The sequence below is a fragment of the Tupaia chinensis genome, unplaced genomic scaffold (genome assembly GCF_000334495.1).
Source record: "Tupaia chinensis unplaced genomic scaffold, TupChi_1.0 Scaffold000366_1, whole genome shotgun sequence".
Taxonomy (NCBI): domain Eukaryota; kingdom Metazoa; phylum Chordata; class Mammalia; order Scandentia; family Tupaiidae; genus Tupaia; species Tupaia belangeri.
Genome location: NW_006159863.1, coordinates 549,155 through 568,730, shown reverse-complemented (window position 1 = coordinate 568,730; position 19,576 = coordinate 549,155). Strand labels below are relative to the sequence as shown.

Sequence of the window (19,576 nt, the reverse complement as noted above, 5' to 3'; positions counted from 1 at the left end):
AAGGTGTGTAATATGATGTTTTGCTATACATATACAGAGTGAAAACATTACTACAGTCAGGTAAATTGTCCTTTTTAAAAAAATTATTGCTATATGGGGCCGGCAGGTGGCATGGTGGTTGAGAGCGCTAGACTCTCATATAGCCGACCACAGTTCAAGTCCCAGATTTGGTGGCTTGCCTTCTCACTTTCTCTCTCTTTCTCACTCTGTCCCTCTCTGGTCAAATTAAAATAAATAAATAAATAAATAAATAGTTTAATAAAATAATTCTTTTCAAAAAATTATCGTTATAGGGCACATGCACTTCCAGAGAGAGACAGAGAGAGGAGAAAGTGAGAAATTAATCCCTGGGGGGGGAGAGTTATACCGTAATCCCTTCTCCTCCATTTTCGTCCCTGAATTTTGGGCACTCACACACACACGCATTCTGTGTATGCTGGGTCGACTCTAACTGCTCTCAGCCATGTGGGATCTAGGCACCTTAACCTCCACGCCACCTGCTACTCTGCACATCGTCCTTTTCATCACTTCCCATAGTCACATTTTTGTGGGTGTGTAGTTAAGGGTCATTTTCCTTTAAAATACTAGATGGCAAAGAAATAAATATTTAAATGTTTAAAACATCTCTCCATTAAAAATGTACGACTCTTGAATTATTTTGTAATCTGTTACATGTGCCTTCCTCATGATGCTTTTTCTTCCTTAGCATCTAAATTCAAGTTCAACCTCTATGCTTAAAACGTGTCATGAGGGACCAGCAGTTGGTGTAATGGCTATGTCACTGGACTCCCATGTAGTCGACCGCAGTTTGAGTCCCAGACTTGGTGGCTTAAACTCAGGCCAGGCATGTGTGTGCATGCCCAAGATCCCAAGGGGAGAATGGAGGAGAAGGGATTGCGGCATGGCCATCCCCCATGGGGGGCAATTCTCGCTTTCTGTCTCTATCTCTCTCTGTCTTTCTGGCGAGCGCGTGTGCCCTGTAGCAAAAACCTCCCCCCCCAAAAAAAAAATTAAAGAAAATACGTCATGATGTTAAAATCCTGAGACTCTCATTTTACTTTGAGATAGTTATTTTACGTTTTACTACAGAAGAGAAAAAAGACAAATTTAAAACAAAATGAAACAAAAAAACAGAACTCAAAATTGAATTAATCTCTGGTGACTAATGCCCTGATTTAGAAATGTAGAAAACCCCTTGAAATTATCATGTGGGTGCCTTCTCGCTTGCTGCATCCTTGGGTATTTATTTTTAATCTTGTGTACACAGTTGGACTACTAGATCTGGCAGGGACCTCTGGGGCCATTTGATCCAATTAATTCATTTAAAAAGGAGGATAAAGCCCAGAGAAGGAAAGTGACTTGCTCAAATCATGTAGGGAATTATTGGTACAGCTGATCTGGAACCAACTTCTAATGCCTAGAGACATCGTTCATTGCTCTTATTTATATTCATTGTTGTTGTTGTTTGTTTGTTTAGAGAGTGGAGAGACACACACACACAACACAGTATCATCACACCACAATGCCCACTCCTCCTAAACCTTCCAGTCCTCCAGAATCATAGGCCCACCCAATGTGTTCAGGTCAACCCAGGATCCAAACCCCGGGTCTTCTCATATGGATCTAGCAGCACCCTACTGCTCGTGCCATTGTGTCTAGGCTTGGAGAAAAGGTTTGCTTTGTTTTTGGTTTCTGATTTTTTTTTTTTTTTTTTTTTTGGTCACAGGGCACATGAACTTGCCAGAGACAGAGAAAGAGGAAACGTGAGAGAGCATCCCTCCAGGTGGGATGGCCATGTCCACGATCCCTTTTCCTCCATTCTCCTCTCAGCATTTTGGGCATGCATGCCAATGTGCCATCATCTTTTTCAAGATGCTGAGTCTGGAACTAGAACCATGCATTTGGCCATGTGAGATCCAGCTGCCTTAACCTCCATAACTTCTACTGGCCCAAGAGATAAGTATTTTTTTTAAATAATTATTTTATTTAACTTTATTTATTTATTTATTTTTAGTTTGACCAGAGAGGAACACAGTGAGAGTGAGAGAGAGAGAGGGAGGGAGGGAGGGAAAGTGAGAAAGCAAGCCACCAGGTCTGGGACTTGAACCACAGTCAGTCAAGTGGGAGTCCAGCGCCTTAACCAACATGCTACCTGCTGGCCCCAAAAGATAAGTATTTTTTTTTGAGAGACTTTTTGCTATAGGGCATGTGTGCTCGCCAGACAGATAGAGAGAGACAGAGAGACAGAAAGCAAGAAATCAACCCCCAGGGGGGATGGCCATGCCGCAATCCCTTCTCCTCCATTCTCCTTTTGGGATGTTGAGCACGCACGCACATGTGCCCGGCATGAGGTTAAGCCACCGGGTCTGGGACTCGAACCACGGTTGACTACGTGGGAGTCCCAGCGACATAGCCATTACGCTAACTGCTGGTCCCAAGATAAGTATTCTTGACAGGATCTTATCATGTCACAGTCCTCCTGCCCCAGCCTCTCAGTTAGCTAGGGCCCATGGCATGCAGCCCTGTACCTGGTCTGTTTAGGCTGGGCTGGGAACTAAAGCTGGCCTCCCTTGCAGCCTCAGCCACCATGTAGCAGCACGCTCCTGCTTGCATCACTGCAGTTGGATCTATTTATATTTGTTTTTGAAAATGTTTCAAAATTTGAAATATTGGGTTGTCAGAAAAGTCATAATGTGTTTTTCTTTTTTTCTGTATTTTTTTATAATGTATTTTTCTACATAAAAATGCAATATGACTTTTCTGACAATGCAATAGTATGTACTATCTAAAGTAAAACATTTAAAAAGGCTGACAGCAGAGTATTAATACAATGCTCTGTAAGACTACACCCACATGGGATGGTCCCAGGTTCATGTCCTGAGGCTTCCCTGTGCATACTGGGCATGTGCTGTGTTATAAGCCAGTTAAGCTGGGAATGGATTGCGTGTGAGAACACCTTGGGTGTCCTTTTCTTAAAAAAAGAAAGAAAGAAAAGAAACAAAGGGATCAGGAGAAACAAAAGGAAAAGCACAGAAAACGAGGGAGCAATTCAGCCTTCATCTTCACCTTTAATTAAAAAAAAAATTAAAGATGTCTTTCTTATAACAGATCTGCTCTGGCTACCAATGCCCATTTAACTCTTTGGAGGAAACCAGCATTATTTTATTTATTTAGGTTTTTTTGGAGAGGTTTTTGCAATAGGGTGCGTGCGTGCACGTGCTCGCCAGAGACAGAGAGAGACAGAGAGACAGAAAGCGACAAATCACCCCCTGGGGGGATGGCCATGTCGCAATCCCTTCTCCTCCATTCTCCTCTCGGGACCTTGGGCACATGTGCCTGGCGTGTCTGGGACACACCACCGGGTCTGGGACTCAAACCACAGTTGGCTACATGGGAGTTCAGTGACATAGCCATTATGCCAACTGCTGGTCCCAGCATTATTTCTTGATAAAACCATATACACAGTCTACGTATGGGTCTGTATATATGAAAACACATACACATGTATATATCCACACGTAAAGATTTTTAAAAACAATTTCCTGCAAATCAGAATCTAACAATGTATTTTTAAATAAAAATTATGAACAATAGAAGAAGTAATATCTCTAGAAATTATCATTAAACTCGACAAAATGTACAAAAGAACAAAGACAAGACACTACAATGCTTGCTGCGGTGTACTGATTCCCCTTCAGGACCAAAGGATTTATCCCCCCATTTGTTAGGGGCTGCTGATTGATAGCCAGAATGAGCTAGAGGGGACTGCCATGTCCAAGGTCAGGACTTTGTGTGTGGAGGGGTGAAGCTAGCCCCACTGAATGGTCGGTATGGAAACGTGAGGGTCAGATGCCCTTGCTGCAGTGTAAGACATCTATCTCTAAGGATCAGGCCAGCTTCACAGTGTCCTATAGGATTATTAGAGATTGCATCCCATCCTCTTCCTTTGCCTCACACTTAAGGCCTTCCTTTCCCTCTCTCTCTTCTGAGTGCTGATCCTACGAACGCTCCCAAATCAATGTCCTATGTGATAGTCTCAGAGTTTGCTTCTCTAGTGACCCAAACTGCAACAGGCACTCAGACAATGTTTTGGCCACTAAGACAATTTTTTCTTCATGGCTGTTAGTTGACCAAGACTTCTAATTTTTTCAAAAAAAAAAAAATTTCTGAAATCAAAGAATCCCATAATATGTATTCCGATTCAAGTCACTTTTTCACACATGTGTAAAACTTTCACAATTCTATGGGAAAACAGATTTCAAAACTAAACACTGAAGTTTTTTTTTTTTTTTGTAGGGGGAGAAAATAAGCTGTTATGTAAACTGTCAGAGTGCTAAAAGCATTGCAAACAGGTGCCCAATAAATAACTGTTGAGCTGAATACAAAAGATTTTCAATAGACTTGTTTGATCTTCCTGGCTAGATGAAGGCTGGATTTCTCCCTCTTTCTCTCTGCTTTTTCTTTTGTTTCTTTCTTTCTTTTTGGAGAGGTTTTTGCTATAGGGTGCATGCACTCACCAGAAAGACAGAGAGAGATAAAGAGACAGAAAGCGAGAAATCTTCCCCCAGGGGGAATGGCCACACGGCAATCCCTTTACCTCCATTCTCCTCTCGAGATCTTGGGCATGCACGCACAAGTGCTTGGTGTGAGTTTAAGCCACCAGGTCCGGGACTTGAACCGCAGTTGACTACATGGGAGTTCAGCGACATAGCCGTTGCGCTAACCTGGTCGCTCCGTGTCTTTTCTTTCTTCTCCTTTCTTTTTCTTTTTCTATTTCTCTCTCCTCTTTCCTCATTTCCTTTGTCTTTTTCCTTTTTAGTCCTTTTCCATTTTATTTTTCACTATTCCAATCCCTACCCTGGCTCCTCTCTCTCCCCTAAGATTGCTCATGTTTCCCATCAGAGGAGCAGAACTAGGAAGTACTGGGACTGCCAGGTGGTGTGCTGGTTAAAGGCAGTGGGCTCCCACATGGCTGACCACAGTTTGAATCCTGGACATGGCAGCTTGCTTTCTCACTTTCCCTTTCTCTCTCTCTCTCTTTGGTCAAATTAAAAAATAATAAGAAAAAAAAAGAAATTAAATAAATAAATAATTCCTTTTTTTTTTGAGAGGTTTTTGCTATAGGGTGCATGCACTCACCAGAAACAGAGAAACACATAGACAGAAAATGAGAAATCACCCCCCCAGGGGGGATGGCCACCCACAATCCCTTCTCCTCCATTCTCCTCTTGGGATCTTGGGCATGCACACACACGCGCCCAGTGTGAGTTTAAACCACTGAGTCTAGGACTCAAACCGCAGTCGACTACATGGGAGTCCAGCGACAGAACCATTACGCCAACTCTGGTCCCATAAATAAATAATTCTTAAAAAAAAAAAAAATGGCGCTGGACTCCCACAGGGTTGATCAAAGTTAGTTCAAGTCCCAGACTTGGTGGCTTGAGTCCTGGACCTGGTGACTCTCTCTTCGGTCAAATTGAAATGAATAAATAAATAAATAAAGTTAAAAAAAAAATAGAACTAGGAAGTACTCAGCAGGAGGGGTGAGTTTTGTTGACCCAGCTCTGCCAGAGGAGTTATCATTTCTATTGGGTTTAGAGAGGCAAAAGGTCATATCCAGAATGAGAAAGGAGACATGCAAGGGCAAGAAGATGAGAGTCAATAAAAGAGGGATTAGGGAGGAGATCTGAACTCTGACTCCATTTCTTGTACTGCAGGAACTGTATCAGGCACTGGAGTAACTGAGAGAAAAGGTAGAGTCTCAAGTCTTAATGCATGACAGTTGAGTGGGAAAGTCAGTAAATAGTGTTAAGGGCAAAGAACAAGAAGCAGGAAGCAGGTACAGACATTTGAGGTGACTCTGCCTGGAGTTGAGGAGGAGGGCATGTGTGAAGGCACGTAGGTGTGGAAAACTGGGTGCATCTGGGAACCCTGAGCTTGGCTTGGGCATCATATGTGAGGAAGCAGAGCATGGGTGGGAGCTGGGAGGCTGGCTGAGGTCACACCATGAAAGGACCTCAATGCTATGTGTGCAGGTTGGAATTTACGCTTTGGAGTGGGGCTCACTATCAGTTTCACAGAATACGATTGCAGTTTTAGAAAGATCATCCTGCGATAAGAATAGGGGATGGATTGGTAGGGATAGAGGCAGTGAAGCTAGTTAAGGGGTTGGTACACAGTGCTAGGCATAGGATGTGAACTGTAAATCCAGAACTGGAAGTGTATAATAGTTGGAGAAAAGGGGGCTGAATGAGAGAGGCAGGAGGAAGACTCAGAGAACTTGAAAATATATTGGAGGTGGAGGCAAGGGAGTGCTGAGTGCTGGTAGACACTCCTCCATGTGTCATCTTTCATATTCTCAATGTCTGTGCTCGTACGCCAGGAACACAGGGCCCTGGGCTCTCTTTACTTGGGCCATTTCTCTAGGTTGTGCTGGCAGCAAGGAAACTTGAGGCATGAGAAGACATCTCCCATGGGGACTATCTTAGTCTGTTTTTGTGTTAATAACAGAAATACTTAAGCCAGGGTAATTTTTATAGGAAATATAGATTTACTTGGAAAACTCTTGATTTAGGCAGCTGGAAAGCACAAAGGCATCACAAAATGGTAGAAGGCATGGGACCAGCAGTTAGCATAATGGCTATGTCACTGGACTCCCATGTAGTCAACCACGGTTCAAGTCCCAGACCCGGTGGCTTAAACTCACGCCGGGCGCGTGTGCATGCATGCCCAAGATCCCGAGAAGAGAATGGAGGAGAAGGGATTGCGGCATGGCCATCCCCCCCGGGGGGTGATTTTTCGCTTTCTCTCTCTCTCTGTCTGTCTGGCGAGCACACGCACCCTATAGCAAAAATCTCTCCAAAAAAAATAAATATATAAAAGGCAGAAGGCAGAACTTGGAGCAGAGAGGCCCAGAGGTTGGTCAATCTCACACCCCAGTAATCTGCTACAATCCTTCGTCTGGTGTATTATTCTATTAGAACCTCTCCAGAGTGCACACAGGACATAAACTCCATAGGAAAACCTTAGTAATGTAACTGGTTGGAAAACATTAATTTTACGTATTTGATTAAATGTGCAGCATTGCCCATTCACATAGCAAAATAATAATCACAGACAAATGACTCTTTTTATCACTTTCCATAGTTACTTTTTGTGAGACTGTGGTAAGGATCACTTTTTTTAAATAATTATTTTATTTAGTTTTATTTATTTATTTATTTAAATTTGTCCAGAAAGGGACAGGGCGAGAGAGAGAGAGAAGGAAAGTGAGAAAGCAAGCCACCAGGTCCAGGACTTGAACTATCGTCGGCCATGTGGGAGTCCAGTTCCCTTAACTACCATGTCACCTGCCAGCCCAAGTAAGGATCATTTTCAATTAAAATACTAGATGGTGGGGTTAGCAGGTGGCATGGAGGTTAAGATGCTGGATTCCATGTGGCCAACTCTACAGTTTGAGTCCTAGACCTGGTGGGTTGAGAATCATGGGCGTGTGCATGCATGTGTGTGTGTGTGTGTGTGCTTAAAATCGGGAGAGGAGAATAGAAGAGAAGGGACTGTAGTATAGCCATTCCCCCGGGGGTGACTTCTCACTTTCCCTCTCACTGTTTCTCTCTCTCTGTCACTGGGGAGTGCCCATAGATAGATAGAAAAAGTGATAGAGAGATAGATAGATAGATAGATAGATAGATAGATAGATAGATAGATAGATAGATAGATAACTGGGCCAGCCAGTGGCACGGTGGTTAAGGTGGCTGAATACCACATGGATGACTGCACTGTTTGAGTCCTGGACCCAGAGGCTGGAAAAAGATGTGGGCATGTGTGCCCAAAATCATAAGAAGAGAATGGAGGAGAAGGGATTGCAATGGGGCTATCTTCCTTGGGGGGTGCTTTTTTAATTTTCCCTCTCTTTCTTTCCAGCAAGTGCATGTGCTTGATAGCAAAAATAAAATAAAATACATAGAATAAGATAAAATACTAGATGAGAAAGAAATAAATGCTTTTCCAACACTCCTCCAAAACTCACAATGCCTTGAGGCCAATAGGTGGTATGGTGGTTAAAGCACTGAACCCCCACATGGCTGACCATGGTTCGGGTCTTGGACCTAGTGGCTTGCTTTCTCACTCTCTCTCTTACTCTCTGTGTAATTATTATTAAAGTAATAATAATGATGATAAATAACATTAAAATAAGTAATTCTTTAAAAACAAAGAAAAAAATTCACGATGCCTAAATTATTTTGTAATCTGTTACATATGTCTACCTTCATGACTTTTTTTTTAAGCATCTAAATTTAAATTCAACTTCTCTGCTTAAAGCCTGCCATGAAGTTACAATCTTGTGACTCTTACTAGGTTGTCTGGAAAGTCATGACGCATTTTTCTATGTTTCTCTATGCAAGAGTGTGTCCTCACTTTCCCGAAGACCTAATATTTTAGTTTGAGACAGTTACATATTTCACACTTGACCACAGAAGAAAGACAAAATTAAAATAAAACCATAAAACAGGAACTCAAAATTGAACTGTTCATTGCTGACAAATGCCTTGATTTAGAAAAATCTATCTTTGGGGAACTCTTTGAAGACTGGCTTCTCTTTTCTCTCAGTCCTGTGGTTCCAGAACCAGTAACAGAAGAAAAAAGTTAATTGAGGTAAGAAAGCGGAGGAGAGTAGAGGGAAGAACAAATCTAAAACATTCTCTTTTGGGGCGAGCAACTACAGATCTACTCTCAGCCTTACTCATAGTAAAGGTTTAATAAACAAATTAAACATAGCCTTCATTTTTTCCCATCCATTACATAATTCTAAATCATTCTTGCTCATATTTTTGATGACCAGAATATTAATACTTCACCTTTTTTAAGGCATGGATCTAACTGGTAAAATAGCTCTGGCCACTTACCTGGTCATTCAAAAGCTGGTGGTTTAGAGGTGTCCAGGTACTCATCTTTGTCTGCATTCTGGGACTATCTATGTTTTTTGGAGGTGCAAATGCCATCATGAAATAACTGGATATTCTTCGTTAAGAAAGGCTATTCCTATTAAAAGGAATAAGTGATATCATTTTCAAAGTACTAAAAAATACTCATATTGTTTTTCAGCCTTTTGGCTAAAATCAAGTATAGTAAAAATACTGCCACCATATAATTTTTTACTATGTTGGGAGAGGAAATGAGAGTGGGGGAAAAAGAATATTTATTAATTAATTAATTTGTTTATTTAAAGGCACAGTCTTGCTATGTTGTGATCTCCCTGCCTGAGCTTCCCAGCTGGGACCACCATTGCCTGGCTTTTTTATTTATTTATTTATTTATTTTTGGACAGGCCTCATTTCACTGTCCAGGCCAGCCTTGAGCTCACAATCTTCCTGGCGTAGACTCTCCAAGTTGCTGAGATTATGGGTGCAGTCACCGCACTTGTCCTTTAGGTTGGATTGAGAATGGACTCCAGGCCTCCCATGTGGTCCCAGTCTGTGAAGCACAGAGTTTTAGCAGTGCATGCAACTCTTGTTGGGCCACAGGAAGAATATTTATTAGGAGCATCTCATATGTCAAGTAATCTATGACGAGGTCTCCCAAAAGCTCATGAAAAATGCACATTTTGAAAAAGCTATATATGGATTTCAACACTTCTTGCACCAAAATAAACTCATACTTTTATTCAATTTTTCCACAAGCATGTTGAAATCTCCTCATGTATGCATGGTCAATGAAAGCTCACAATGATATGGTGAAGTGGTAGGTCTTAGCTCACTTTACAGATAAAGAAAATGAGTCTCGTAGGCATTACACATTCTGCCCAAGGTTATGCAGATAGTAAGTGGTGGAACTGGGAACCAGACTCTGAACAGTTAAACTTTACTATATTTGCATTAGTTCATGGAAATTCAAATCACTCTTAGCTAAGAACATATCATACTAGCCCCAAAGAGAAGTATTTTAAATTTAAAATCATAAAACACTTCATTTTTATCCCTATTAACTCCCTCATCCCCTCTTCCTGATATCTAAGTAACACGAGTTCCAGCTTGATGTCATATTTAAGAAATAGAATGGTGTAATGGAAGAAGCCAAGTCTTTGGAGATGAGCACATTTGAGTTTATTGGGGGAAATTGGTACCTGAAATCTTTGAGGTTCTTACTTGACATATGATATTTTTACTCAGGCTTCCACTAGAGCTGAAGATAAAGCCAATGCTGGGACCAGCAGTTAGCGTGATGGCTATGTTGCTGGACTCCCACATAGTAAACCATGGTTCAAGTCCCAGACCCGGTGGCTTAAACTCACACTGGGCACGGGTGCATGTGTGCCCAAGATCCCGAGAGAAGAATGGAGGAGAAGGGATTGCGGCGTGGCCATCCCCCCTGAGGGGGTGATTTCTTGCTTTCTGTCTCTCTGTCTCTGTCTGTCTGACGAGTGCATGCGCCCTGTAGCAAAAATCTCTCCAAAAAAAGAAAAAAAAAAAAAAGCCAATGTTATAAACCCTCGTGAGCGTCATTAGACAATTCCTTCCTGCAGTTGCCTGCTGACATTACAATACTTGGACAAAGGGGTCTCAGATCAGCTCTTTTTTTTATTTTTTTTTAAGAATTATTTATTTAACTTTGTTTATTTATTTTAATTTGACCAGAGAGGGACCGAATGTGAGAAAGAAAGAAAGGGAAAGTGAGAAAGCAAGCCTCCAGGTCCGAGACTTGAACTGCAGTCCACTGTGTGGGAGAGTCCAGTGCCTTTAACTACCACGCCACCTGCTAGCCCCAGCCCTTGAGTTCTTTTCAGTCCATGATGGTTAATTATAAGCATGACCACGTGTTTAGCATAGTTAAAAAAGGTGTCAGAAATTATTTCAGGGAGGGGCCAGCAGATGGTGTAGTGTTTATGTCATTGGACTCCCACACGGCTGACTGTAGTTCGAGTCCCAGACCCCATGACTTGAAACTCACACTGGGCATGTGTGCATGTGTGCTCAAGATCCCAGGAAGAGAATGGAGGAGAAAGGACTGCAGTGTGGCTATCTTCACTGGGGGGTGATTTCTCACTTTCTCTCTCACTATCTTTCTCTCTCTGGCTAGCACACGCACCCTATGGCAAAAATCTCTAAAATAAAGAAAGCAAGCAAGAAAGAAAAAGAAATCATTTCATGGACCAGGTGATGGTGCAGTGGTAACATAATTAGACTGACATGGGAAAGGTCCTGAGTTCAAGTACTGGAACTACCCTGAGCATACAGTGCTGAGCACCGATGATCCAGGCCGTCTGAGACTCAGGGTGCATCACAACATGAACACCCTGTAGGAGCTGTGTCCTTCCTCTTTCTCTGTCATGGAAGAAATAAATAAACTGAAAAAAAGAGGAGTCACCATTCAGTGTCCTTACTCCAACCCATGGTTACCCAGGGTCCAACCCTGCATAGGCTCTGCTGTGGGTAGGAAGAGAATGGCTTTCAGACCTAGGACAGGAGGGGCATTCGAGAGGGTCAGGGTGAGAATAACTGAGGAACCTCCCTAAAAGAAAAAAAAAAAAAAGATTTCACTACACTATTATTAGTTGGCATCCAGTAGTAAAAGTACATGTGAGAAAACAAATTATAGCTACCAAGCATGATCACCAAGTCTGCTCAGCTAAAAATGATATATTTTAATTTGTGGTTGTTATTTATTTATTTTCCTTCTTTCTCCTCTTTAAGTCAGATTTTTTTCCCTTTTTTAAAGAATTTTTTTATTTATTTATTTTTATTTAATCAGACAGAGAGAGAGAGAGAGAGAGAGAAAGAAAACAAACCACCAGGTTTGGAACTTGAACTGCAGTCGGCTATGTAGGAGTCCAGTGCCCTAACCAACACATCAACTTCTGGTTCTCAGATTTTTTTTCTCTTGCTATAAGGTATGTGCAATCACTGGAAAGAGACAGAGATACACATACACACAGAGGACAGTGAGATGTCCTCTCACTGATGTCCTCTCACTCCTAAATGGAGATGACCACACCGCAATCTCTTCTCCTCTCAGGAATTTGGCCACACATGTACACGTGCCTGTGTGTTTTTCGAACTGCCCCACCATGCAGTTGGCCATTTGGGATCGAGCTGCCTTCACCTCCTTGCCATCTGCTGGCCCTAGACCAGATGTTTTTAATCCTTTTGAGAACGTGATGAAAGCTATGCATCTTCTCTCTAGAATAATGCACATGCATGTAAAATTTTGCTTACCCCAGGTTAAAAACCTCTGCTGTAGGCTGAGGAACTTTGTCTCTATTTCCAATTTGTGTAGGAAAAAAATTGATTCTAGGCACTATTTCTGAATTGGGACAAAATAGCTTCTCTCCATGACTCCCCAGGGATCTGCACTGGTTGTTTTCTTTTTCTGGTTTCTCAGAGTTAGAAATCACTGGATTAGTCTTTGAATCAGCTTGAAGAAAGTGTGGCATTGGGGACATAGGCCTTGTCAGAAGAGTTCTTTTTGTACTACAATCCCTGCTGAAGCATGCCAATCAAGGTGTTTCCATCTTGTCTTTTATCATTATCTTTTTACAAGGTTCCTCCTCCTCTCTCCAGTCCAGAAGATGGGCAGTGTGTGTATTTCCATGCACACACGTGTTCACAATACAGACCACTCACTACTATTAAAAAGACAGAAACTTCAGGCCAGCAGGTGGCATGGTGTTTAAAGCGCTGTATTCCCACATGGCTGACGGTGGTTGGAATCCTGAACCTGGTGGCTTGACAAGCACAACAAACAAACAAATGAATGTTTTCAAAACAGAAAAAGACAGACATATCGATGTATCATACACAAAAAAATAATTGTCCTAGGGACTGATAGGTTAAGATGCTGGATTCCCACATGGCTGACTGCAGTTTGGGTCCCAGACCTGAGGGGATGGCCTGCTTTCTCACTCTCCCCCACCCCCATGTCTCTCTGGTCAAATTAGAGGGGAGATGATTTCTCACTCACTTTCCTCTCTCTGTTTCTGTCTCCGCTATGGCAAAACAAAACAAGACAAAAAACTAAGATAAATAAATAAAATAATTTTTAAAAATAGTAATAACTATAAATAAGATAAAATAAATAATTCTTTAGAAAATAATAACTGGCCCATTCCATCAACATGACAAAGCAAGTTGTCTTCCCCTCCATCCACAGATAAGTCTTGACGTCCTTGAATGTTCGTCTTTAATTTTTCTTGGGGTAAATATGTAGAAAGAGGGCCTATAGCCCTGGTCCCCAACATATGATTCTAGTGCCACAGTCAGCAGAGAGGATGAGTCCCTTGGTAAAGTTCCAGTGGCCAATCTGTCTTCTAAGCCATTCTTCACACTGTCACCATAATTTATGACTTTACTAAGGACCTACTAGGCATTTGTTAGAGGTACAAAGATAAGAGCCTCTGGGGACCAGCAAGTGGTGTGGCGGTTAAGGTGCTGGACACTCCCACATGGCCGACCACGGTTCAAGTCCTGGATCTGGTGGATTGCTTTCTCACTTTCCTCTCTCTCTCTCTGTGTCTCTCTCTGGTCAAATTAAAACGAAGGAATGAATGAATGATTAAATAAATAAATAAATCTTTAAAAAACACAAAACAAACAAACAAACAAACAAAACAAAGATAAGAGCCTCTGTTTGGGGGCCAGCAGGTGATGTGGTGGTTAAAGGCACCGGACTCCCACATGGCCGACCATGATTTGAGTCCTGGACCTGGTGGCTTAAAAAGCATGTTGGGTATGGGTGTGTGCGCATGTCCTGAATCCTGAGAGGAGGATGGAGGAAAAAGGATTGTGGTGTGGCCATTCTCTGGGTTGTGATTTTTCACTTTCCCTGTCTCTCTCAGTAAGCACACACACGTCCTATGCATTCTCTGGGTTGTGATTTTTCACTTTCCCTCTGTCTCTCTCAGTAAGCACACACACGCCCTACAGCAAGAGAACAAAACGCAGCAAAACTAGTGGATATGTAGGGTGAAATGCAGAACATTATGAGCTGGGCATGGGGGTTATGCTTGGATGATCTGACTTTTATTTGGAGTTTACAGAGTGGAATAGGATTGAGTTTCTCTGCTAACACATCTTGCACTCACTGTGCACCATTATTATTGCATAAGGGAATCTCAGATAATATCAGGAAGTGGAATACAGGAATATTTAATATGAATTCATCTTATATTCAACTAGTTAAAAACAAAGCAAGAATGATAGTACAATGCAAAGTGCTGGTGCTTGAAAGGCTTTGATTAGTTGTTGGTTCTTAGCGTCATAAGTATGAAGCATCTGAACTACAACTACAGCTGAAACTGGAGAGCAAAATGTAATTCCTAGGAGCACTGACGAGGCCTATGAGAGGCTCAGGAAGATCTAAAAGCAGAGTTTTCCAAAGAGAGTCTCCATCTTTGCATGCACGGCCCCCCAGCTCTCACCTCTTTCAGCTTGTCTCCCTCTTCAAACCCCAAGCGCTGATGTTGCCATAGCTGCATTAGGCCAGCTTTTTCTTTGACTCCTTCCAGCTTTCACCCCTCCCAGCTTCCACCAGTCCAATCACCATCTATATATCATGTCACTGGCATCCGGGGTCTCTTAGGCAACAATGTGTGGTCTCTCCATTGGCCAGCAGATCCAGGAAGGCTGGCTCCAAAACTGGGCACAGGGATAAAATTTAAAAGCACAGGCACCAAAAGGGTGGGAGGAGCTGCAGCCTCTTGATATGACACCAGGATGAAGATGCATCCAATCCTGAAACAAGTAGCATTGAAAAGCTTCATTCAAGTTATAGTTGTGTTCTAAATCAGCCTTACTTACTGAGCATACTCAGTTATATTGTTCTGATCAGTACAGAAATCCACAATACAAACTCCACTTTTCCAGGTTTTAAAAGAGGCCAACAGGTAAAATAGGGTTGGAGGAAAAAGAATTCGCAACTGGTTCAATGAAAGAATAGCACCTGCAGCATGAAGGGGAAGGACTGGGAAATTGCCCAGCACAGGAACATACAAATGCTTCAACGTGCATTTTAATTTATTGGGCTCTGGAATTCAGGCTGACAGATACACAGGGAAACCAGCAGATGGCATGCCTTAATAAGAAGAACTTTAAATTTGGGCAGTCTTAAAATCCGGGCTAATTTCATTAGTTAAATTTATTGAGCATTCACCTTGTAATAAAGAGTGAGACTATAAGGATCAAAGAGAAATGCAAGGAGGAAGAGTGGAACATACAGTGCATAAATGACTAATGGAAGGCTCACGTTCTTAACAGCAGTGATAGAACTAGAAACAAATGCTGGAGGATACCAAAAAGTTCAAAATTCCAGAACAGAGCTTTTTAGGTCAATGTAAAGCAGTTCTTATGGGCAGGCAGCATCTAATTGGGAAAAAAGGAGACTTTCCTTACTATCTTTGTTTCCTAAAATAGGTAACAATGTAGTCTCCCTCTGACTTAAACAAATGTGCAAACCTTACATTTTACAGTGTCTCCCAGTTATAAATAGTATTTATATATCTCCACTCTAAAAGGAAAATGAAGCCCAAAGAGGTTGCTGCTCTCCTAAAGTAAAAAAATGATCAATAAGCCCCAAACTGAAATTAGAACCTAGGCTGTGTGAATTTCAACCTAGAGGTTTTCCACCTGACCAGGTGGTATGCAAATGAATAAATAACAGCCTCTGTGGGGGTGTGGGTGCAGGTGCCCTGAAGGAGCTGTGTAGATGCAATACTCAATTACCATGCACTACCAGTTAACATCTATGGTTTCAAAACGAGTTCCTCCAGAAAGAGACCAGTTTTAACAATGTCAAGAGTGCCATGACTCTCTGTGAAGTTCCCGCTCATTAAAGACTTTTTATTGGTGGTTTCAACACGGAATGAGAGAGACGGGATCAGAGAGAGCATCTCACTTTACCCTTGCTGGATCTGGATCTGAATGTTGTTATTCCTGAAAAGAAAGTCCCTTTCAGCTCTTCTGGATCTCCTCTTGCTCTGCACCTCTATCAGCTGACCAATCCCCCTCTCCTCCCAAGGGGAGGACAAGTCACATAATTATTGACTTATAATGCAAACAACTCAATGTCTGTGATACTTCAACATTACTTTTTTTTTTTTTTGCAGAGATTTTTACTATAGAGCGTGTGCGCTCGCCAAAGAGACAGAGACAGAGAGACAGAAAGCAAGAAATCACCCCCCAGGGGGGATGGCCATGCCACAATCCATTCGCCTCCATTCTCCTCTCGGGATCCTGGGCACATATGCACACACACCCGGCATGAGTTTAAGCCACCGGGTCCAGGACCTGAACCGTGGTCGACTACATGGGAGTTCATCAACATAGCCATTACGCTAACTGCTGGTCCCACTTCAACATTACTTTTAAAGTTTATTTCTTTCTTCTTCTGAGAGAAAGAGAGAGAGATAATTGCTAAGAGGGTCTTGACTAATCCACTCTCAACCAGACCAGGTTCATGGGCAGGAATATGCAGGGCATACTCGAGAAGTCAGAGCACATAAACCCAGAACTTTGCCATGTGAGTCAGCTCCACAGAGTATCCCATTTTACTGCTCTGCCATAGTCCAGTGCCTCCATTACTTTTAGCTGGAACATCTCAAACTTGAAGAAAAATTTAGAGACTTTGATAAGAAGCATCCTTGATTCTCACAGAGATTTTTTTTTTTAAATGTTAAATTGTGTATATGTGTGTGTTACAAAGAAGCCCCTTTTGTGTAGTATTTCCCAGGGCTCCTTCCCCTCCCTGCCCTGTTAGAGGCAGACAGGGTCATGAAATTGGTATGTGTAGCCTTCTTGCTCATTTTTGGGTACTTTTATTGTAGATACATGTTTATCCTAATAAACAATATGTAGCACTGCTAAGTGTATTTTTTTTTAAGAGGCACCATCACTTATGTATCTTGTCATTTGCGTTTTTTAGTCAATGTTGTATTTCTGAGATTTATCTATGTCATGATGTGAGCTGTGATGTTTCTCGTGCTTGATAGTCTTTACAGTAAATCGACTAAAATTGCATCTAGCAGTGCATCCTCAGAGGTTGCTCAGCTACAAGGGATCAGGAAGTAAATGAAGCAAAATTTTCCCTCCCACTGCATCTCACTCACCTTGAGCAGAGGTACTGCTGGATCCACAGGACACACTGATTTGCCTAGAGTCAGCTTAAGGAGTGATATCACTTTTTAAAAGTTGTTATTGCACATGTATTCATTTATTAGGAAACCTATAATTCTCATTTCACTTCTTATTGATCATGCGTGTTAGCATGGCTTGTGTTCTGATGTGAAACTATATCTAAACCCCAAACCCTTCATTTTTACTTAACATGTATTCACTGCCTCTTAAAAATATTATAAAATATACAAAATTTATCATTTTAACCATTAATATATATATATACACATATATATTAATAAAAATATATAATACACACACACACACACACATATTGTGCCAGTCATTGGCGTGGTGGTTAAGGCAACTGGATTCCATACAGCCAACTGCACTGTTGCAGTCTTGGACCTGTCTGCTTGAAAAATCTGGGTGTGTGTCCAAAATTCTGACAAGAGGGAAAGATGGAGGAGAAGGGATTACATTAACCAACCCTCACGGGGGGTGCTTTCTCACATTTCTTCTGTCTCTCCCAGGAAGCTCATGCACCCTCTAGCAAATTAAAAAAGAAAAAAATATATATATACACACACACACAAATAAACATATAAAAAGTTCATTTCCTCCAGGAACAAGAAAAAGAGAGACAGAAACACAGCACCCCCACAGAGTTGGGAGACCATGATCTGCCCCCAAATCCCCTCTAGCCCAGGATCATGGGTAAGCAGGATCTTGGGTGAGATCATACCTACTGTCATACTTAGTGAGGTCTCTAGAGGTGACCCCAGAATTTTCCCAGGTCAGCCTTCCCTTATGGATGTACCTTTCAGAGCCCTGTTGCTGGGATACCATCCAGCTCCTTAACAATTACAAAAAAAAAAAAAAAGCCAGGGGGCCAGCAGGTGGCTTGGTGGGTAAGACACTGGATTCCTACATGGTAGGCCACAAATTGAGTCATGGACCCAGCACTTGAAAATCACACCAGGCTCCTGTGCATCAAAGAAGATGGGGTGGCCATTCCCCCTGTGGAGTAATTTCTTACTTTCCCTTGCTCTGTCTCCCTTTGGCAAGCGGACGTGCCCTATGGCAAAAACCTAAAAGAAAAAAAAAGAAAACACTAGAAGGCTTGTGCTCTTGCCAGAGAGAAACAGAGAAAGCAAGAGGGGAGAAGTGAGAAAGCATCATGCATTTGTGGTTACCACAATCCACTCTCCTCCATTTCTCCTTTCAGGATCTTTTTTAAAAGAATGATTTTATGTAACTTTATTTTTTAATTTGACCAGAGTGAGAGAGAGACACAGAGAGAGAGAATGAGAAAGCAAGCCACCAGGTCCAGGACTCAAGCCATGGTCTGCCCTGTGGGAGTCCAGCGCCCTTAACCACCACCATGGCCACCTGCCAGCCCCTCCTTTCAGGTTTTTCAGCACTCATGCACATGCCAGGCAAACTACCACGTTGGGGACTCCCAACTGCACAGTCTGCCATGGGGGATCCAGCCGCCTTAACCACCCTATCACTGGCCTGTCCTCTTTAATCTTTTTTAAGCAAATGGTCCAGCAGTGTTAAGTACACTCTCATTGTACACATAAGTCCTGAGTGCTACTGACAGGACTAACCAACACCTGGGAGGTCGAGGTGGAAGAGGGACGAAAAGGAAGAGAAAGAAAGGTGGGAAAAAGACATACTAAAAAAGAAAAACGGGCCAGGAAGTGGTATAGTGGTTAAGGTGCTGGACTCCCACATGGCAGACAGCGGTTTGAATCCTGGACCCCGCTGGGCGAGTGTGCGCGCATTCCCAAAATCTAGAGAGGATAATGGAGGGGAAAGGACTACGGTGTGGCTATCCCTGGGGGGGGGGGGGGGGGGGTGATTTCTCGTTTTCTGTCTCTGTCTCTCTGTCTCTCCGGCGAGTACACACGCTCTAAAAACAAAAATCTCTCTCTTAAAAAAAAAGAAAAATGAGAAGAAAAACAGCCTTGGCTTTGGATGCATCGACTGTCTTTAAAAATTTTCGTGACTTTGGGGAAGTCAGGCAACCTTTCTGGGCGTCAGAAAAATAAAAGGTTTTTTTTAGATGAACTCTGCGGACTCTTTGAACTCTCAACTTGTTATGTGGAAAAAAAAGAGAAGAAACATTTCTTAAGGAATAGAACTTGGAGGTGGCCACTAGTAACCACAACCTCCACCTGTTTACTTAGGTACTGACTGAGGCTTTCAACTATTCCTGGAGGAGTATCCTGCCCTGCCTGCTAGGCTGTGTGGGAGTGGACCTCTGCAACAGGCCAGGTGCCAACGGCCACCTGAGCCGGGTTCCATCCTTAGCACTCGCCTCTCCACCATCCTTAGTCCCCGGGGTCCCTACCGAGGTCGGCACTCTGGTTCTCAGACCAGGCTTTGGTGGCCTTGCAATAGCAGCCTCCCAGGCTTGGTGACAGCGAGTGAGCACGCCGTTTCAGCAGGAGAGGAAACGCTTTGCA

At 42.5% G+C, this 19,576-nt stretch overlaps 1 protein-coding gene across 5 annotated transcripts in view; it reads right to left on the bottom strand.

Moving 5' to 3' along the window:
- The window catches only part of FBXO16 (F-box protein 16), a 137,637-nt gene that overhangs the window by 65,209 nt on the left and 52,852 nt on the right, over window positions 1-19,576 (bottom strand). For 3 of the 5 annotated variants that reach the window (XM_027773724.1, XM_027773722.1, XM_027773723.1), the window contains exons 1-3: window positions 17,096-17,155; window positions 14,414-14,726; window positions 8,907-9,042 (exon numbers count right to left, since the gene is read on the bottom strand). In XM_027773724.1, the coding sequence (XP_027629525.1) occupies window positions 8,907-9,005 (99 nt within the window). In that variant the 5' untranslated portion in view covers window positions 9,006-9,042; window positions 14,414-14,726; window positions 17,096-17,155. Of the gene's footprint in view, window positions 1-8,906; window positions 9,043-14,413; window positions 14,727-17,095; window positions 17,156-19,461; window positions 19,571-19,576 lie in introns of those variants that run through there. The other 2 variants (XM_006153206.3, XM_006153207.3) reach the window with 2 other exon arrangements.